The following is a 22,455-nucleotide window of genomic DNA, read 5'->3' as shown; positions in this document are numbered from 1 at the left end:
GTGAAACAGCAATTTACTTATACTTTAAAATTTTGTACACTGTATTCACTGCTTATGATGAGGTTCCTCTACATTGGGAAGATCAAAGGTCTGGGGACTGTTTTGTGGGACACTTCTATTCAGTCCACGAGCGTGATCCTGAGTTTCCGGTAGCCTGTCACTTGAATTTTCAGTACCCCTCCCACACCATTATCAGCCTTCTATACTGTTCCTATAAAGATTAACGCAAGATTGGGGAACAGCATCTCATTAAAAATTTATTTTTTTTTTTTATTCATTCACAGGATATGGGCTTCGCTGACTGAGCCAGCATTTATTGCCCATCCCTAGTTGTCCTCGAGGTGGTGGTGGTGAGCTGCCTTTTTGAACCACTGCAGTCCATGTGGTGTAGGTACACCCACAGTGTTATTAGGGAGGGAGTTCCAGGATTTTGACCCAGTGACAGTGAAGGAACGGCGATATGTTTCCAAGTCAGGATGGTGAGTTACTTGGAGGGGAACCTCCAGGTGGTGGTGTGAAGGGTGCATGTGTTTAGCCATAGCATGGCAAACTGAAGTCACAGCATGGGAAACAAAGTAAAAGCCAAATTAAAATGCAACAGCGACTATGCAAAATGCCACAGAATGGAACAGTGCAATTCCAATTAGGGTCCAAGTGCTTTAGGTGCAGAAGCAGGAGTACTTCACAGCCTTCTGACTCATTGAGTTCAACAATTTCAGATCACAATCACTGTCCCTCATTTTCTGGACAGAGCTTTTCCCATTTACACCTCATCTAGTTCCATCATTTGTTCCTTTACTTGTCCCTTTAACATCTCCCTTGCCGTACATTGTCATCCCTTGTCATTTAATCTCTCCTGTCTTCCACAGATCTTGCCTTTCATTATTTCTTGCCCTCTACACCGCATTTCCCCTGTCCCTGAACTTGCATAAAACCCGCAATATCTTTAGCTTCTTTCAGTTCTGACAAAAGGTCATCAACCAAAAACATTGACCTTGTTTCTTGTTCCCCGGATGCTGCCTGATCAAGAGCGTTTCCAGCATTTTCTGTTTTTATTTGAGCTCCATACCCTGTTTTCATTCACCTTGGGGGGCAAAGCCCAACTTGAACTGTTCTGGGGAACCATATGCTCAAGGGCATGAAATTAAAATGTTGCAACACTACAAATGGCAAGGGCTCCATGTGATGCTCCTGGATTTGGGTCATTTGTCAGTGCACATGTTGACTTGCGAAGTTAAGATCCCAATTGGGAAACAATGAAGGTCTACATGCAAATTTTTTGGAAACAGTACTGATGGAAACACCATGCAATCCAAAATACAAAGGGTGTTGTGAGAGGCTGACACAGTCACATGAACTTGAATAGAAAAGGTTCGAAAATGTTAAACAGATTAAAATATTCCAGAAGGGGCAGCATATTACATGAGCTGCAGATCTAAGCTCTATACAGGGTACTTTGTAATTTAAGCTCTTTTAGTGGATGTGCTGTAGGAACTAGACAAAGGCACTTACACAGCGAGTCTCCAAATGCTGTTTACTCCTTCACACCATGCAATGCCAGTTTTCCTTAAGCAGTCGGTACTGGTGCATGCCCAGTAATGGCTTGGTGGAGTTCCAGTATTTAACGTGCATCAATGATGCAGCTAATAAGATGTGGTCACTCCTTTTGTCAACTCGCAAGAGGCAGCAAGTTGCACTATCATATGAGCATTTCAGATAATAAATTCTAACAACAGTGATCGTGAATACACTACTGCAGCCGCACGGTACTTAAAACCTTTGGCAAAAGCAGATTACTGACCTAACTGTGGAGGAACTTAATTTGTTTGATGCAGGCAATTTATGGCACGAGTCAGTGCCAATAAGTCTACAATGTGACCACAGGGGGGGCAAATGCTCTGGTGCAGACTGCAAAATTTCAATCTGTGCATTATTCCCTTTTACGTAAAACCTTTCTGCTTGAGGATTTACCATTTGGTGCATAATTAATCATCGTATTCTTTCCCAACCCCCAAATGCATCAGCTCACATTTCCCCACATTAAACCTGTACCTGTCTGCCCCAATCTACGAACCCACATTCCCTTTTTACAGTCTTCTTCAGTTAACCCTGATCACTATTTCCCTATTTCATCTGCAAACTCCTTTGTGGCCTTTAGCCATAGATTATTTACATACATTAAAAAAAAGCAATGGACTGCTGCAGGACATTACTGTTAAAATTTTTCTGGCCCCAAAAAATCCATTAACCAGTAATTTGCTACTCTTACAGCCAACTTCCTATCCAGGCTGTCACAAGCCCTTTCATAAAAGACTAATCTTATCAACAAACCTCTTGTGTGCAAAATTCAAATAACTTTTAGAAATGCATCTGTAGATAGATGCCTACTGCATATCCTTTAACAGTACGCTCCATTATTTACTGAAAGGTCACTATACAATGTGTCAGACACAGCTTACTCTTTACAGATTGGTGGTTGTAGATCTTAATTCACTCATTTCTTTTTATACAAGTATCAATTTCATGATCCAGTTCAGCCTCAAATTTAATCATTACTAACATCAGGCTAAGTGGTATGAAAACAGAAAATGCTAGAAAAACTCAGCAAGTCTGGCATGACCTGAGAGAAAAAGGCGAACAGGTATTTGCTTTATACTGTTATGCTATACACACTACCATCCAGTCCTGTGGTGCAGCTTCCATATCCAAGAATACTGAAATGGTGGTCAGATCCCTTGCATTTTCTCTGCTGAATATTGCAAAGAGAATATTATTTTTTCCTAATATTACTGTGGAATACTGAAGCAGGCTTGTGGGGGCTGTGCGTGTGTTGTGTGAGACACTAATTAAACTGAAGACAGTCAGACCACAAGATTTAAATCATCAAAGGGGTTAGGTGTAAAAGCAGGCATTTTGAAATGGAGATGGGTGAGCTAAGATGAGATCTCAATAGAGATAGTATGAATGGGAATTTGCATTAGGAGATAAGTGAGAAGTGAATTGTCAGCTGTTTGAATTTCAAAAGAAGCATAACAGGAAGTTTTACAACTGGTAAAATTGTAAATAAATAAGGCAAAGTGATCGAGTGTATTTTTCCTTGAAGTGCTGACTGTAATGACATGAAAGATTTTTACATTCAGGGAAAGGTAAATTCCAACGAAAGTTTAGAACAATGGATTTGTAGATTAAAGGGGAGAAATATATTTAAGGTAAGATTGAAAACTGTATGAGTGGCCAATGTGGGATCTTGAAAGGTGGGCTGTGAGAAGGCAGATATGTGGAAAAGCAGCCTCTAGCCACCCCAAAGTGGTGCTTGCTTGTTCCAGAAAGCAAGGTTTTGCTACAAGCCTTAGATTTCCATTGCCGAGTGAGAGGGAGAGAGAAGCTGTGCAATGCTTCCCTTATAGCAACAGTGGGTGCCTTACAGTAATATTACTGGATGTTCTATAGGTTAAGAATCTATTTGGACTGTTGCCAGGAAAAGGATATTTATTTGGGATTCTAGCTAAGTAGAAATCTTTTGGGAAACTTAAGACTAAATTTAACTGTGTAACTGTAATCTTGTGTGTTTAAGTTTTATTTTCTTTTGTTAACAATGTTTTAATTTAATATTTAAAATCGCCAAAGGTGGTAGTGGACTCTTTACTTCGGACTTCAGTGCACATACCTTGTCGTAATAAGTACAAATGCAAAATTGTTGTGATAGCTTGGCCAAGTTCCCCTTTGGGATTTGGTCAGCCCGGCAATTACGACCTGTCATATAACAAGGTCCTCAGCAATCTACAGTGCAAGCCACCTGGGTCCATGCCTTTCACACTTGGATCGCCACCACTAAATCATCACAAAAATAGATTATTTGGTTGTTACTGCATTGCTGTGGGAGTGTGCTGTGAGCAATTTGGCAAAAAGTATTTCATTGACTCTAAGGTACTTTGGCATATCCTGTGGCCATTAATGGTGCTACATAAATACAAGTCTTTCCTTTCGCTCCCTAACTCTCCATCTCCTTTATTACCATGTCTTTATCTATTGTTATCTTATCTAACTGCTTCACATCCTCAACATGAGTTCTTTCATTCCCACTGTCAAATTATTCCCTATTAAATGAGTGCTTTGCCTCAATTTGTGTCTGCCATTCCTTCATTCTTTTCTCTTCATTTATTCTCCTGGTTATCTTGTAAGTGTGGGATTGGTTGCTGCTGTTATCATGCCACAAACAGCCCATCTTCTGTTTTGTTGCTGAGCCTATGACATGTCAAGCCTATTGCCAATTTTACTTGTGTTTTGAATGCTTATCTTAAAGCATGGCAAATGTTAATACTTGGAAGCAAAAGATTGCAAGTTTTCAACAAGTGCCAACACTCAAACTCCTGAGGAAACAAAAAAAACACCGATGAGTGTGTACAGCACTCTAACCACCCATTAATCTACCTTACCTTCGGAAAGGCTAGAGACTTTCTCGCAAATGTTGTTACAACAAGCTAAACAAATTGTTTTTAGCTGGAGAAAACCTAATTTAGTAACACTAATACAATGCAGGGATGGGAACTGACACACAGTACTGCCTACATGCAACATGCTGGCATTTTCAGGTGTGCTGATCACATGGTTTGCCTAACCCCTACAGAGGTCAACTGCAAACCTATTAACATACACCAGGAGGGCAAAACTGTCCTCAGTTTCCTTCTCTTCATTGACCAACTTCTTAAGGCCCCCACTCGTTCGAAGCGAGGGTCAAGGGAACTCAAAGAGTGAAGGTTCCAGCACTGTAGGTGATGTCATATGTTGTACATACGGTATTGATGTTATAATGGAGAGGGTATTTGGAGTTGGTTAGATGGGGTTTGTGGTTGAAGAGGGCATGGAAGTTACCCATGGTCTTGTTAAGTGCTCCAAAGAGGGGACTGGAGTTGGTGGCAGGGGACTGAATGGAGAAAGGAGCAGTGAAGGCTATGTTGAAATAAATCAAAGTTAAACTTTTACCGTTTAACAGCAATATACTAGTAACTAAAAGAAAACGCTATTATGCTATAACCATTGCTATTTTCTCCCAATACTGTGAGCCATTTCAGTGAAATCCTTCTGAACTTTCCATTCAAAATCCATGTTATAAAATGTGTATTTTTACGCAAAGTTGATACCATCTGCATTACTTTTCCCACACAATAGAACTTAAATGGTAAGTGGGGTAAGCCTCACACTAGAAGTTAGAGATTTTAATAGTAAAAAAAAAACCCTACTCACTAAAAGGCAAAAAGACTTAGTGAGGTGACTTTACGCTAGCAACTGCAAACATTAGAATATTAATAGAATTAAAGTGGTTAGCCTGAAATTTTTAATTTATAGGAGCTGCAGCAAAAAAATTGTAGCAGCAACAACAGAGAAAGCCTTTTGGATACCTTGAGGTCTTCTGAACTCACCTGGCAGAGATGTACAACCATTTTCTAGGATCAGAGATGCAAGCAAAAGAGTAAGAATAGGATTCAAATAACTAATACAGACTTGCATCAGAAAACAAACGAGAATGTGAGCTCAAAAAAGGTTGAAAATGTAAAATTAAGAAACAAAATGAGGGAACACTAAATTTTTTGGAACTACACTGATGACAAAACTTTATTTTCTCTTACTTCTCGTTTTGCTAGTAGCACGTTTGGCACTATGTGTGGTAGACATCGCCCCAGCATCAGCATCACACATTGTTCACTATCTGCGATTCGAGAAACCTAGACAAATAGAAAATAAACTTTTATTCATGCAACTATTTCTACCACCCTGTTGTTTAAAATTGTGCTTTCCTTACAAATTGGTAAAATAAAAGTTTAAAATAAAAACAGATAGCCTCTATCAAAAATAGCTTAAATAATGATATCACCATCATGATTTCAGCAATTGACTAGCTCCAATTCACACCCTTCAAGATCTATGGAATTAAGTTTCCAGCAAAGCATCTGCAGACTTTTAGGAATATCTATCCATTACTTAAGTGAAAGTTAGACGTTTACTCATTAGTTAACAGCTGGTTATAATGGTCCACGATCCCCTCAGTTTCACAAGTAAAATTTTCTAAAATTATTTCCACAATTATCATTATTCAACATGCTCCCTTTTGATTTTTATTTAACTTGTGATCCAATGGTAGAGTTCTCAAGTTGCACTCACTGGGTTTACAGCTATGAACAATATACAACCACAAAAATCAGATTCCAGTTGGGCAAATACTGTGAGGGCTTCCTGGTGGTGTACTCATCCTTCTGGATCTCAGTTTTGCTTTAAAATGGGAGTGAATATGCAAGATAGATGGATTAGAAATTATGATGTACTTGCTGACTGTAGGTATACTGTAGCCAAGATTCAGTGCATTTGCTTGTTTGCCAGCATGCTGCAGGTACAGACTGCATAATTGGAAAGCAAAAAGATAGGCTATCTGATTTTTTTTTAAACAATTAAATCTGCAGTGTGGTAAATCAAATTTCTTGTAAGAGGGCAACACAATGCTTAATAAAACAGACTCAAAGAGTGACAGAAATCTCAACTCCCCTGATTAATTAGCAATAAAAGAAAAACCAGAAATTCAGTACTCATCTTAATATAGCTTTAACTTTAGGCAGACAAGAGCAGCATCAGGAATGAAATAGTGCAGAACAGTCTCACAAACAGTATGCAGCACAAGCTAAGATTCACATGTTGACTACACATCAATATTGAACATATTAAACAGGAGTCAGATTCTGAGGATTGTTGAAGATAACATATTAGGCTTACATTAATGGTGCAAATGTTGAATCAAGCGTTTACCTCTGCTCCCAAGCGACTGTCAGTTGCCATACGACAAAAAGATAGCAATGCTTGATGAAATGCAGGTGATAATGTCCTGTAAAATGAACAAGTGTATTAAGCAAAATGTCAGTATTTTGCTAAAGTTCCAATTCCATTGCTACACTCTTCACTGAATTTACATAAATCGATTGTATACAGCTTAATTGTTGGCCATTCTGTAACACCCTGTGTCTTGGTTTGCTCATCTAGAGTGTCAACACTTGTAATCAGTGTCACCTCTGAAGAGGAATCACTATCTTGGAGCTGAGGGCAGGGGTAAGATGAAGTACTATCAACAAAAAATCTAATTTACACTGTGTTTCAAACAGTCTTTATTCTGGTAGCTGAGAGGAGAAAAACATATTGCACCAGCAGGAGAAATTTACCCATTACGCATTACCCAAGAAGGTGGAGTTCACTGACTTCTATTCATACTTTGGATGTGTCACAGTGCCAACATTAATTGCTCATTCCTAATTGTCCTCAAGAAAGCGGTGGTGGGCTGCCTTCCTGAACCATGTGAAGGTACACTCTTGGTGCTTTTAGATTGAGTGTTCCAGGACTTTGACCCAGCAACAATGAAGGGATAGCAATAAAGTCAAGATGACTTGAGGTGGTGGTGTTTTCAAGCTCCTGGTGTCTTTATCCTTCACATTGGTAGAGGTCACAGATTTAGGAGGTGCTGTTGATGCCCTGGTAAGTTGCTGCAATGCATCCTGTAGATGGTGTACACTGTGTCAATGAGGGGAGTCACTATTTGCAGTGGTGGATTGGGTGCTGATCAAGTGGGCTGTTTCATCATGGTTGATGTTGAGTTTCTTGTGCATTGTTGGAGCTGCACTCATCCAGGCAAGTGGGTGGTATTCCATCACACTCCTGACTTGCGCAGTGCAGAGAGTGGACAGGCTTCAAGGAATCAGGAGGTATTATTTGCCACCAAATCACTAGCCTCTGTTGGGTAGTCACAATATTTAAATAACTGGTCCAGCTGTGTTTCTGGTCAATGGTAACCTCAGGATATTGATTGTGGGGGATTAAACAATAGCAATGTCAAAGGGAGTTGGTTATACTTTTTCTTTTGTGATGGTCATTGCATGGGACTGGTGGCAAATTAACATTCATGCAACTCATTAGCCCAATTTTGGATGTTGTCCAGGTTTTGCTGCTTTCAGGCACTGATTGCGAGGAATTGCAAATGGGACTGAACACTGGAATCATCAGCAAACTTCCACAGTTCTGAATTGCTGATGGAGGGAAGGTTATTGATGAAGCAGCTTAAGATGGTTGAGTTTGGACACCGTCCTATGGAACTCCTGCAGCAACATACGAAATAGGAGAAGGTGGCCCTTCATCCCCTCGTGCCTGCTCCGCCAGTCATTAAAATCATGGCTGTTCTGTGTGTTTCAAATTCTACATTCCTACCTACCACTCCCCCACCCACCCCGATAACCTCCGACTCCCTTGCCTAAAAAGAATCTATCTACCTCCGCCTTAAAAATATTCAATGACCCTGCCTCACTGCCTTCTGAGGTGAAGAGTTCCAAAGTTGCATAACCCGCAAAATATTTCTCCTCATCGCTGACCTAAAAGGGCAACCCCTAATTTTAAAACAGTGCCCCCTAGTTCTGGACTCACTCACAAGAAGAAACATCCTTTCCACATCCACCTTGTCAATACTGTTCAAGATCTTATATACTTCAATCAAAGTGCCTCTCACTCCTCTACATTCCAGCAGAAACAAGTCCAGTCTGTCTAACCTTTCATCATAAGACAACCTGCTCATTCCAGGTATCAATCTAGTAAACCTCCTCTGGACTGCCTTCAATGCATTGACATCCTTCCTTAAATAAGGAGACTAAAATTGCACACAATATTCAAGATGTGGTCCCACCAATGCCCTCATAACGGAAGTATAACATTCTTACTTTTTTTATTTAATTCCTCTCATAATAAAGGATAACATTCCATCACCAACAGCAGGGCAGACCCAGCAGAGATGGTATACAGTCAGGAGGGAGTTGCCCGAGGAGTCCTCAACATTGCCTCGGGACCCCATGAAGTCTCATGGCATCAGGACAAACATGGGCAAGGAAACCTCCTGCTGATTACCACGTACCTTCCTCAGATGATTAATCAGTGCACCTCCATGCTGAACATCACTTGGAGGAAGCACTGAGGGGGGCAAGGGCACAGAATGTACTCTGGATAGGGGGCATCAATGTCAACCACCAAGAGTGGCTTGGTAGCACCACTACTGACCGAGGTGGCCGAGTCCTAAAGGACATAGTTGCTGGACAGCAGGAGGTGAGGGAACCAAGAAGGAAAAACATTTGACCTCACCAACCATGCCTGCTGCAGATGCAGATGCATCTGTCCATGATAGTGTCGGTAGGAGTGATCACCACACCAGTCATTGTGTAGATGAAGTTCTGCCTTCACATTGAGGATACCCTTCATTGTGCTGTGTGCCAAATGGGATAGATTTCAAACAGGTCTAACAATTCAAGACTGGACATCCATGCGACGCTGTGGGCCATAAGCAGCAGCAGAATTGTACTCGAACACAATCTGTAACCTCATGGCCCAGCATATCCCCCACTCTACCATTACCATCAAGCCAGGGGTTCAACCCTGGTTCAATGAAGAGTGCAGGAGGGCATGCCAGGAGCAGCACCAGGCATACCTAAAAATTAGGTGTCAACCTGGTGAAGCTATAATACAGGACTACTTGTGTGCCAAACAGCATAAGCAGCAAGTGATAGACAGAGCTAAGCGATCCCACAACCAACGGATCAGATCTAAGCTCTGCAGTCCTGCTACATCCAGTTGCGAATGGTGGTGGACAATTAAACAACTCATTGGAGGTGGCAGCTCCACAAATATCCCCACTCTCAATGCTGGGCTCCCCCATCATTAAATGCAAAAGGTAAGGCTAAAGCATTTGCTACAATCTTCAGCCAGAAGTCCTGAGAATATGATCCATCTCAGCCTCCTCTGGAAGTCCCCAGCATCACAGATGCCAGTCTTCAGCCAATTCGATTCATTCCACGTGATATCAAGAAACGGCTGAAGACACTGGATAGTGCAAAGGCTATGGGCCCTGACAATATTTTGGCAATAGTACTGAAGACTTGTGCTCCAGAACTTACTGCACTCCTAGCCAAGCTGTTCAGTACAGCTACACACTGGCATCTACAGGGCTATGTGGAAAATTGCCCAGGTATGTCCTGTACACAAAAAGCAGGACACATCCAAACCAGCCAATTATCACCCCATCAGTCTACTTTCAACCATAAGTAATGGAAGGGGTCATCAACAGCGCTATCAAGTGGCATTTGCTTAGCAATAACCTCCTCACTGACGATCATTTTGGGTTCCACCACAGCCGCTCAGCTCCTGACCTCATTACAGCCTTGGTTCAAACATGGACAAAAGAGCTGAACTCCCAATGTGAGGTGAGAGTGACTGTGCTTGACACCAAGGCAGCACTTAACTGAGTGTAGCATCAGGGAGCCCTAGCAAAACTGAAGTCAATGGCAATCAGGGGGCAATCTCTCCATTGGTTGGAGTCATACCTGGCACAAAGGAAGATGGTTGTGGTTGTTGGAGGTCAGTCATTTCAGCTCCAGGTCATCACTGCAGGAGTTCCTCAGGGTAGTGTCCCCAGCCCAACCATTTTCAGCTGTTTCATCAATGACCTTCCTTCCAGCATAAGGTCAGAAGTGGGGATGTTCGCTGATGATTGCACAATGTTCAGCACCATTCGTGACTCCTCAGATACTGAAACAGTCCATGCCTAAATGCAGCAAGACCGGGACAATATCCAGGCTCAGGCTGACAAGTGGCAAGTAACATTCGTGCAACACAAGTGCCAGACAATGACCATCTCCAATAAGAGAGCATCTAACCATCACCCCATGACATTCAATGGCATTAACATTGCTGAATCCCCCACTATCAACATCCTGGGGGTTACTGTTGACTGAGCTGGTCTAGCCATATAAATACTGTGGCTACAAGAGCAGGTCAGAGGCTAGGAATCATGTGACGGGTAACTCACCTCCTGACTCCCCAAAGCCTGTCCACCATCTACAATGCACAAGTCAGGAGTGTGATAGAATACCTCCCAATGGCCTGGATGAGTGCAGCTCCCGCCACACTCAAGAAGCTTGACACCATCCAGGACAAACCAGCCTGGTTTGTGGATGTGGTGCCACAGTGGAAGCAGTATGTACCATCTGCAAGGTGCACTGCAGGAATTCACCAAGGCTCCTTAAACAGTACCTTCCAAACCCACTATTACAATCTGGAAGGACTAGGGCAGCAGATAGATGGGGATACCACCACCTGGAAGTTCCCCTCCAAGCCAGTCACAATCCTGACTTGGAAATATATCACCGTTCCTTCACTGTCACTGGGTCAAAATCCTGGAACTCCCTTCCCAACAGCACCGTGGGTGTACCCACACCACATGGACTGCAGCAGTTCAATGCGACAGCTCACCACCACCTTCTCAAGGGCAACTAGGGATGAGCACTAAATGCTGGCCCAGCCAGCGAAGGCCACATCCCATAACTGAATTAAAAAAAGCCTTCTTAATTACTTGCTGTATCTGCATACTAACCTTTTATGACTCATGTATGAGAACACCTGGATCCCTCAGCAGCTTGGAATTCTGCAGCCATTCTCCATTTAAGCAATACTTTGCTTTTTCATTCTTTTAGCCAAAGTGAACAATGTCACATTTTCTTACATTATACTCCATTTGCCAGATTTTTTTCCACTCAACCTATCTCTATCTGTCTGCAACCTCCTTATGTCCTTTTCACAACATACTTTCCTATCTACCTTTGTCTCATTTGCAAATTTAGCTATCATGCCTTCACTCCCCTCATCTAAGTCATTGATATAAATTGTAAAAAGTTGAGACCCCAGAGACAGCCCCAGGAGACACCCCTGCGGGACTCCACTCATCACATCCTGCCAATCAGAAAAAGACCCATTTTTGTATACTCTGTTTTCTGCCAGCCAGCCAATCTTATATCCATGTTAATATGTTACCCACTACACCATGAACTTTTACTTTCCACAATAACCTTTGATGTGGCACCTTAACAAATGCCCCCAACAACCACAGCCATCTTCCTTTCTACTCAGGATCAAATTCTTGTTCAGCCCTGGATTCTGATCCAAAAGCATAAGGCAGTGTTAAAATCAGCACAGGCCAGAATCACCACAGCTGAGCATGTCCGGAACTGTGATCTCAAATGGTTGACAAATGATCAGATGGAAAAAAGACAAATAAATAAGAATTTCTTTTATATTGCACCTTTCACAAATTTAGAACATCCCAATAACCTTTAATATTCCATATCAACAATGAAATAAAATGACCGGATAATTTATTTTAGGCACAAAACCAGAACATATTGGAAAACTCAGCAAGACTTGCAGCAACTGTGGAGAGATAAACAGAGTTAACATTTTGAGTCCAATTGACCCTTCTTCAGGGTGCTGGTTAAGGAATGAATTTTGACTAGGGCATGTCCACTTGTCTTCTTTCGATTAGTGCCATGTGATCTTTTATATCCATTTGAGGGGGCAAGTGTTTTATTCAAAGGCGGCGCCTCCAACAGCATAGAACTCCCTCAGTACTGTACTGCAGTGATCTGATCCCATAACCTTCCATTCAGCACGGAGTGTGCTACCACTGAACCAAGGTGCAGTGAAAATTGGATCAGAGAACGCATTCAAGATTTGAAACATAGAACATTAGCACTCCTTATAAAAGAGTAATGCATTATCAGTCAGAGTTTAAAATCTTCTATTGGTAACTCAGATTGATGGAAAGATGTTAATCTTCTGCCTCATTTTCCCATTGAAAGTTCATTGGGCAAGTCACTACCAATGTTTTGAGTTGGACAGAAAATAGATCTTTATGAAACAAGAGACTTAAGCCTTGAAATTGTGATGCACTGGTACAAGTTGCACTAATGTATCAAGATGAAATTCTTCTAGTTTAAAATGGAGAATTAATGTCTTTTGAAAGATATTTAACTGGGATGAGTTCAAGGCATTAGCGTGAGCAGAACACCGCAATCTTGCCACTCAAGACTTTTTACATTCTATAAATAGTTTAGTCAAATTGTCAAGTTAGTTTTACTGTTTTGCAGTAGATTGCAAAAACTTGTTTGGGAGAGATTTTATAAGCTCATACTAATCAGTAGTTCACAATGCAGAAAGGAGGATGATTATTGGGTTTTTTGATATATCATTCATTTTGAAAAGTATTCACTCCAAGATGCCAATTTTGTCTCTAAATTTCAAGTTAAATATTGTTAATGGTAACAGTTCAGGCTTGAAAATGGACCGCCTTAAAGTCTAAAATTTCTGCTGCTGTGTGTGACAATGAAGAAAGCTAAACTGGGGATTCAAAGTTATTCCACTTCCTCTTTTTCCATCCATCCAGAAAAGCAAAGCAACATCCCATTTTCTCCCTCCAAATTCTCTCGGCATTGCCCAGACCTTGCTAAGAATCTTAAGCTATGTGTAACTTAGTGATATTTGCCACTGACACTTGCATGATTTGCTAATCGGCCAGATCATTGTAGAATACCAATCTTACTTTTCCTCCCCATCCACCACCGCTCACCTCACGTCCAAAAAAAACCTTAAAAAATAAGTTACGCAGCGAACTAACCAAGATCTGGTAGCCCTGTGGTGTGCCCACGTAAGCATTCATTGATGATTATGGACTAAGTGATTTCTTACTGTTCAGATCTATTCAGAAGCCAGCATTTCCATGTTTTCTGCTATATTATGGTATCTGGGTAGCAAATCTTCCTTTAATTACTTGTCCTAACCTTGGTGAACATAAGTTAGAAGCACTAGATAAATATGCGAATATATGGAAAGCGCAGCAAGGATGATAACTTTCACAAAAAAAAGGTCAAGTTTTTACTGCTGCGTTTCAATGATTATATTGCAAGAACCCTTTCTTGGTGACAGTCAGTAATAACCCAAAAGATGCCTGGTGATTAAGCATGGAGAACAGATCAACAGGCCAGTTAAATGTGATAAAAACAAAAAAAACTGCAGATGCTGGAAATCCAAAACAAAAACAGAATTACCTGGAAAAACTCAGCAGGTCTGGCAGCATCGGCGGAGAAGAAAAGAGTTGACGTTTCGAGTCCTCATGACCCTTCGAAAGAACTGGAGTTCTGTCGAAGGGTCATGAGGACTCGAAACGTCAACTCTTTTCTTCTCCGCCGATGCTGCCAGACCTGCTGAGTTTTTCCAGGTAATTCTGTTTATGTTCCAGTTAAATGTGATTTCTTTTGAAATTAAAGGTAAGAGTTTAGTATGCAGGTAATAATTTAATATACATGTAAGTAATCCAATGTAAACTGAATAAAAGAGATGCACAATTGTTTGCTATTCTATAAGCACTTATAGTGACTAACCTGTTTGGTTTATCGAACTGTACCGGCCCACGAGCTGACTGAGAACGAACTGTTGCCAGTTCAGTTTCTTTCTTATGTGGCGTTAGTGTTGTTACTGTGACAGAAGTGACAGCAAGACTTGTAGAATTTGTGTTAGTGTCTATTGGGCAAGAAGTGGAGATCTCCTTTTCTTCGCTACAGCTTTCAAAACTTCGGATGTCCAGATATTCCCCGCTATCTATTGGCCTATTCTGAAGCACTTGTTCAGTCGTGACCGGAGGAAGCATCGTGCTATCAGTGGTAGTAGCTACAGCAGCAAAGTTTTGTTGCTTGAGAGCTTCTATTTCACTGTTCGAATAAAAAAATTACATTTATAGTGCAACACATTTGGCTATTTAGAAAGGCAGTTAACTTTAGCTGTGCTTTTAAAATTAATTGCAACCATGTTATATACAATAAAAAGAACTGGCATGTCCAATAAATATTTTACAAAAACTGTCATAATACCATGGCATTAGTAATAACTGTGCTGGGCTCTGTGCAGAAGCATATACTTGAAGCCTAGCAGAAGCAGGTATTTGAATTTAGCTGGCTTTAAACACAGGCAGGGGAATGAGAAAGATTTAATTTGGAGACAAAGTTAGATAGGAACTACAGTGGGGAAACTCAAATCATGGACGGGTTTAAAACGAATAGCACGGAACAAAGTCAGAATCATTTTATTCAATTAAAATTGAAGAAACCGCTTAGAATTAAATGCTCTCAATTGTAATTTACAGGCTGGAGACACTGAAATGGAAACCTCAACATAATGAGTGGTAAAACATCTTCTTCCCCTGTTCAAATTCCAATATTCCAATACAAGAATTGGATTTTAATAAATATGAGGGACAGCAGAGGTAAAATTTCAGCTAAATTGGACAAAGTTAGGCAAAATGTAGATTTCACATCTTTTTATAATATCACATACCTCTTAAGCTGTCTGATTTGTGTTGCAAGGGATGTGTTCTCATAGTTTAACACACTAAGTTGATCTTGGAGCTCTTGCACTATTTTTGCTTGCTGGAAATAAATTACATGCAGGAATAATTTGCTTACATCTTTGCAAAGAGAGTTTGTAATGTTCAAGTAACAGCTTTAAGCATAATCTTAACCATTATTTGATTCAAGTTTAATCCAAACATTCAAATAGGATATTATCCCACTGTGGGGGAAGAAAGCACCATCAAGGCTACTTTAAAAAGCTTCACCTCATACCGAGATTGGGCGATTTTCCCCACTACAATATACACATTGTTCTGTTTTGGGCTGCCTATTTGGAATTTTGACTGGAGAACAGGGAATTTCTGTAGAATATAAAGCACCAATTATAGTATCTAAACATCCACCTTAGTTGAAAACAGCTCACTCAGTACAGAGCACTGCTTCAACCTGCATCTTCCCTGGTTCATTGGATTCCACACTACTCCAGGCAACGTTTTCTCATTTTTACAATGCAAGATGTATGTTACATATACACAAAACAATTACACGAAGAAAACATCATTCCATTTTATAAACTTTTCCCTAAAAAACATGAATGATCCATTTAGTTTATCACTGATTAAGAAGCTATCATTTAAAACTATATTTCAAAGTCTCATTAGGCTAAGCCAACAGTATAAGCATCTGAGTTTGGACTGTACTGGTACACATAATCCAAGCAATCTTAACAGCTGAACTGGTTTTATAATGTATACTGCTCAGTTGAACTTCTTACTTCTAACTGTGGTTGTTGCAAAGTAGCTAATTCTTCGACATTTGGTAGAACTTGCAATTCGTTTGGCTCCACTCCAACAGCCACGTCTTTCATTTCTTTTGATGCGGTTGCATGGCTTCCATACTCCCGATACATTTGCAACAAGTCTGGAGGCTTTGGAATGTTCAACCCAACATCATCCCACAATTCAAAATCCTAAAAAGTTTGGAAAACAATTCTATTTAATACTTTCCATAGGAAATTACATTTTCCATAATTATAAATCAAATTACAAGTAGAATACTGATTACACACAAATGCCTTGTGACAAAATGGGAATATGTTGGTATCTAATTTCATGATTCTGTAATAACTAGAGAAAAATGGACATTATCTTATTTTACCCAATTTTAAAACGGAGGGCTGGAGATAATTGATCAGCTGGGCCAGACGATGTTGACTGCAGGGGCTTTGTTCTAGGTGCTAATTAAATTACACATGAACAACTCATTAGCAGGTATGGGAGACACAATATGGGAATACCTGCTCATCAGGATTAAAATTTGCACCATTGCGCTTTTGATAAGAAATGACTAAACCTGATTTCAGAGGCCTTTGGATTATGCCACTAAGAATTGTTTCATGTCTTCAGTTATGACTGAAAATACAAACTTCATGGGACGACTAGAGTACAGGGCTTCAATGTGAACATCTAGAGAGAATAATAATCTAGAATTTCTGTTTCGATCAAGCAATGCAATAAGTATGTAGAAGAGCACTTCAACCACATGAGGGCTAATCCAATCTTGTATGTTGGTATTGCGTTCTCAGCATCTTAAAGCTTCTATGCATTGTTTATCTTGTGTATATATGTATTAGCATTTCTTCAGTGGTTTGAGAGAGTGTTAGGTGAATGTGTCAGATGTCTACCACAATCAGGCAGCTTTAACTACAATTGTGCAGTAATTGTTAAACCCAGGTACACAATCTCAGAAGGCACAGGTCTCAATTCATTGCAGACTCATGTCTGTATACACAAAACTGCCTTCCTGCTGTGAAATAGATGTGGCAGAAAAAACTATAACTGTAAAGTAATTCTCATGGCAAAGCAGCTTATTTCAGTATATGCTAGATTTATACAGATGCCAGATTTCAGACACATTGTTCGAAATTACATTTCTAAGAATTGTGGTTGAGAACTGATCTGCTCAGTAACCAAATGAAACTAGCTTAAGAAGCCATTTTATGAATTAGTATAGGATTAAATCTATACAATCAAAATGGTCTTAAAAAGAACTCTTATTTCACAAAAATCCAAGCTTTATGCCCTGAAGCAAAAAATTAAGAGCCAAATGCTAGAAGAATTATGGTTTTACCATCACTCAATTAACAGCAATATATATCCTAGTTCAGAATTACTACGCAAGGGTCAGAATGAAAGTGAGAAATAGTTGCAGCTTTTAAGAAGTTCACACACAATACTAAATTTAAAGCATTAGTTTTTTAAAAAAAAATGTATTCTTGGGGCATGAGCATCGCTGGCAAGGCCAGGACATACTTCCCATCCCAAGTTGCTCTTGAGAAGGTTGTGGTGCATCTTATTGCCGAGTTCCATTTCCTGATATCCCATAGTGAACTGAATTGGCTTAAGATTGGCATCTGGGATGAAAAAGAATTCAGGAGGGGCCTGAGACGAACCATCTACTTGATACTTCTGGCTGAAGAGAGATTTGAAAATTCAGCATTGTCTTTTACATTCATGCTAGGCTCTGTCAATGTTGAGGTGGGATGTTATTGGAGTCTCCTCCTCCTCCTGAGAGTTGTTTAATTGTCCATCATCATTCACCACTGGATATGGCAGCAGTCCACAGCTTTGACCTGATTTGTGGGTTAGTTTAGCACACTATGTCTACGTATTACGTACATGTCACCCCGTGTAGTAGCTTCATTAGTTTGGGAACTCATTTTCAGATGAGCCTGGTGCTCCTCCTGGCATGCTTTGCTACACTCACTCAGTGTAAGAGGGTTGGCTTGGGAGGTCTTGTGGCGCGTGGTAGTGTCCCTGCCTCTCAGCTAGAAGCTCTGGGTTCAAGTGTCACTCCAGGACTTGATGGCCAATTTGCTGACTGAAAGAAATTGGAGCCTCTACCATTATTATCCATAATTCCAGGCTACAACATACATGTAAAAGTGTATATTGCCACAGCAACTCTGACACGTTTGGGGGCCTGGTTGGCTCAGCTGGCTGGACGGCCTGTGTGTATTAGATTGGTGCCACAGCACACAGGGTTTGATCCAGTTTTGGCTGGGCTGGATTTGAGATCTGCCTCCTTGCCCTACCAATGGTGGAGATCATGCGGGTTGGACCTGCCTTTGGGCAAGGAACTCAATACTTCGATTGATGGTGATGGAGGGGAGACATACATTTGGGGCTTTGGGGTTACAAATAGTGGTGCAATAAAATGTTGCTGTCATTGATTTTGAGCTGCTAGATCTGTTTTTAATCTATTCCATTCAGCATGGTGGTAGGGTCCACATGACATGATAAATAGGGTCTTCAATGTGAAGACAAGACATGGTCTCACAAAGATCACTCCTATCCAAACCATCAAGACAGGGCCATCTGCAGTGAGGTAGTTTGGTGAGGACAAAGTAAGTTATCCCCTCCAGTTGGTTCTCTTATCACTTGTCACAAGCCCAGTCTGCCAGTTGCAGCTGCTCAGTCAGTTGAAGTCATCCACCCAGAATGATAAAAACAAAAAACAAAAAAACTGCGGATGCTGGAAATCCAAAACAAAAACAGAATTACCTGGAAAAACTCAGCAGGTCTGGCAGCATCGGCGGAGAAGAAAAGAGTTGACGTTTCGAGTCCTCATGGGTCATGAGGACTCGAAACGTCAACTCTTTTCTTCTCCGCCGATGCTGCCAGACCTGCTGAGTTTTTCCAGGTAATTCTGTTTTTGTTTCACCCAGAATGATGTTCATCAAGGAGGAGTAATGGTTTGTCAGCTGAGGGAGAGTAGTAGATGGTCATGGGCAGGAGCTTTTCCTGCCCATGTTTGACCATAAAGCTATGAGCTGAAGTCAATACCCAAGAATTCAAATTCTCAAACTGCTACAATGTGATTTGAACTCATGTTGTCTGGGTTACTAGTCCAGTAAGATATCAACAGTGCTACCGTACTCTTCAATGAAGCAGTCTATGAAATAGGGATCAGGCTGTTGGTGCACCCGGAGCCTGGTAACCACTAATAAAATCATCAGCAAAAATAGCAGGAAAATATCTCTCTTACTCCTGGTCTGCAAATCCTTATTTCCTATTGCAATTTAGAGACACATTTTTAAAGGCAACTTTTTCCATTAGAAGTTCCCATGTCCATATTAATGATGGAAAGTGCTTACATCATGCTGGCAATACATTCTCCCAAAAGTGGTGACACTATAGGACTTTAGTCTTACATCTTTGCTCTTCAACCTATGGTGCAGAGAAACTCCCTTGCCCCCGACCAATACTTAATTCCTTGCTTCTAAAATTACTGTAAATTTCACAGTTTCTGTAAATAATATTAAATCTTATATTTTCTATCCTTATTTTTGTAGCTGACTTTAATGTGGAGGCTGAACCACCTGCCCTCTGACCAAATTAATTCTTGCTCCCTCTATAACATCACTACATCTGAAGGCTACTTACTTTTGAATCCCTATGAGCAAAGCCATGCAAGATCGACAAAATATAATCTTTTAAATCAACCAGTTATAAATGTACTGATGATCCTTCCATCAACCATGCCATTAAGGTATACAACTTAAAGACTACAACTATAGTCAGTGTATAAACAGGTGCCTCCGACATCATAGAAAAAATTGATCAAATGCTAACTTATCTGGGCTGTTAATTAACATACATTTTAAACATTATTACCTGGTCATCATTTTCATCCGAAAAGGTTATTGAGGTGAGTTTGTAATTAATCTTCAATAAATATTCATTCACTAGGAAATTTAATGCTCTTTTCTCAAGAGGTTTAACAGCTTCCTATATAAAAAAAAAATAAGAATTTGAGCCATCATAAGGCAATGCATCCAAGAACAGCGTGTGAACGAAAAATATCAAGTCTTTCCCACAAGACAGGTGTTCCTAAAAGAGAAGTAATTTTGCATATTATAAATTTTGAGGCCAGATGAAAATGGATAATCAAACTTTACCCTCCTTTAGTCATTAAAAAAAATGCTTTACTGCATTTGAAAAACATACAAAATCCAGCAGGTCTCGACATATCAAAGAGGAAGTATCGTTCAAAATAGAAGAAACAAAACCAGCAAAATATTAACAACGCAAACTACCAAAATAATTTTAGATCGCATTCACAACTGAACATTGTTAAAGATTAAGGCTCAATCTTCTTTTCAAAATGGCAAAGTGAAATTGATGATGTTCTTGATCTATTTCATGAAAGGATACTCATAACCTTTACTTCTTTAACTACAATGTCAAAGATTTTTATCAATATGTTTCATAAATGTACCTAACCAATTATATTAAGTCTTGTTTAGATGGAAGTAAATGGCAAACAAATCGAAAGCCAAGGTTTTACAAAGCCAGGGCTCAATTTGGTGTGGGGTGATGCAGAGTACATTAACCATCACTGCTTTGTTAACAACTTCAATATGCTTAGAGCCATTGAATCACATCACAATCCTACAACACAGAAGGAAGGCATTTGGCCCATTGTGTCTGTGTTGGCTCTTTGAAAGAGTGATCCAATAAGTCTCACTCTATTTCCCTACAGCTCTGCAAATATTTCCTTGCCAATTATATAATCAAATTCCCTTTCGAAAGTTACTCTTGAATCGATTTCCACCACCCTTTCAGGCAGTGCACTGCAATCATAATTCTTTCCATCTCCCCTCTGGTTCTTTTGCCAAAACAGTTTCCTTTGGCTACCGACCATACTGCCAGTGGAATAAGTTTCTCTTTATTTACTTTATTAAACCTTTCAGTTTTAAACACTTTAAATCTCCTTTTCACTCGCTTTAAAATGTAACATTTTTTCACGCATGGTATGAATGCTTTCCGAGCACAAATCTAAAACATTACATTGAAATGTTCTGTGCTCAATTAAGAAAAAGTAAAAGGAAGATAAAAGCACTGGTATCAGTCACATAGAAGATGCAATTATAATTCTGAGAGTACAAATTTAACAATCTGAATGAGTACTTTGGAGATTAGGAAGTACTGAGTTTACACTATTGATCGTGCTTGCTGCTTCACCAGTAATCTAACACATTATATCATTTCATTTTAAAAAAAAAACTCATCACATCAAGTTCGGGTAATGCACATGTAGAGACACTGCAAGAGATGCAAGTGAATTCCAACAACCAAATCATTACTACACATTTATCTGTAGTACCCCAAGCCCAAGTTATGTATTCCAATTATATCACAGAAGTTTAGCATGAAATGACTGTTCTTTTACAGGAATTTGAGGGTCGGAGTAAATCCTGAAGTCCTGGATAATAAGCATGCTTTGGAGCAGCACGGCATCAATCTCTCTAGGAATCAGGGAGAGAATGTGCAACTCAGAGCTGTGTGGCTAAGGACTTTGAGAACTAACAGAACACAACAGGGAAACTAGGGAGGAGAATGTGCAGAATGTCAGACTTTTAAGTGGGAGACAGATGGGGTGGCTTCGAATATACGTTTATCTACAAAAAAAGTTATGGGGCACATCCCGTCCTTGCTGTTGCTTTTTCTTTGGGGGATGGGTGGGGGTGTTCAGAGAAGGTGGTGGCAATATTAGATCTTGCATGTGCAAAGATTGTTGGGAGTTGCAATGTGTCAACTCATGGCAGCTGGTAAGCTATCACTACATTCTGTTGCATTAGAACCAGCTTGGGAAAGAGTGATACTAGCTTATCTGGCCAGACAGTGAGATGAAAACGTCAAGGATAACATAGAAAAGACAGTGTTGATATCAATGGACACTACTTACCTCTGCAAGCAAGCAGAAGGGTTGAGTAATTTATCGTAGGATAGTTATATCCAAAATATGTTTTCAGACACAAACAATTAACCTGACAGGAGTGTCGACCAATTCTCTTTCCCCCTGCCCCACCAAAAAAGAGAGTCACAAACTATGCAAACATATTTTTCTCAAAAATGACATAAAACAGGCAACACCAACAAAATTGCTCCAGGGAAACATTTGGCTTCCTCAGGCAAGGTCAACCTTTACAATAAAAAAATCTCAACCTTTACAATAAAAAAATCTCATTTGCTTCGACCCCTCTCGCCCCCTCCATGAAATCTTACCTGAACTTCAGGGCTGGATTTATAATTTTTCCGTTCCTGTAAAGGAACATCACTTTCTGTGAAGGCTGAAAAAGCAAACATAGATTTACACGAATGTTAAATGTTCCATTTTACAGGCTTGTTTATGCATTATGAAAGTAGAA

General features: G+C 40.1%; 1 protein-coding gene across 7 annotated transcripts in view; it reads right to left on the bottom strand.

Moving 5' to 3' along the window:
- relch (RAB11 binding and LisH domain, coiled-coil and HEAT repeat containing) overlaps positions 1-22,455 on the bottom strand; it is a 102,057-nt gene that overhangs the window by 53,001 nt on the left and 26,601 nt on the right. For 5 of the 7 annotated variants that reach the window (XR_005942662.1, XR_005942663.1, XM_041184929.1 and 2 more), the window contains 8 exons: positions 22,313-22,377; positions 19,919-20,032; positions 16,018-16,212; positions 15,229-15,320; positions 14,280-14,606; positions 6,796-6,871; positions 5,628-5,723; positions 5,421-5,444 (listed from right to left, as the gene is read on the bottom strand). Coding sequence is in view for 5 of the 7 variants with exons in the window: in XM_041184929.1 (XP_041040863.1) it covers positions 5,421-5,444; positions 5,628-5,723; positions 6,796-6,871; positions 14,280-14,606; positions 15,229-15,320; positions 16,018-16,212; positions 19,919-20,032; positions 22,313-22,377 (989 nt within the window). In the remaining 2 variants the exon portion in view is untranslated. The remainder of the gene's footprint in view (positions 1-5,420; positions 5,445-5,627; positions 5,724-6,795; positions 6,872-14,279; positions 14,607-15,228; positions 15,321-16,017; positions 16,213-19,918; positions 20,033-22,312; positions 22,378-22,455) is intronic. The other 2 variants (XM_041184931.1, XM_041184932.1) reach the window with 1 other exon arrangement.

The sequence above is a fragment of the Carcharodon carcharias genome, chromosome 3 (genome assembly GCF_017639515.1).
Source record: "Carcharodon carcharias isolate sCarCar2 chromosome 3, sCarCar2.pri, whole genome shotgun sequence".
Classification (NCBI taxonomy): domain Eukaryota; kingdom Metazoa; phylum Chordata; class Chondrichthyes; order Lamniformes; family Lamnidae; genus Carcharodon; species Carcharodon carcharias.
Note: the sequence above shows the minus strand (reverse complement) of the source record. Positions and strands in the feature narration are given on the sequence as shown.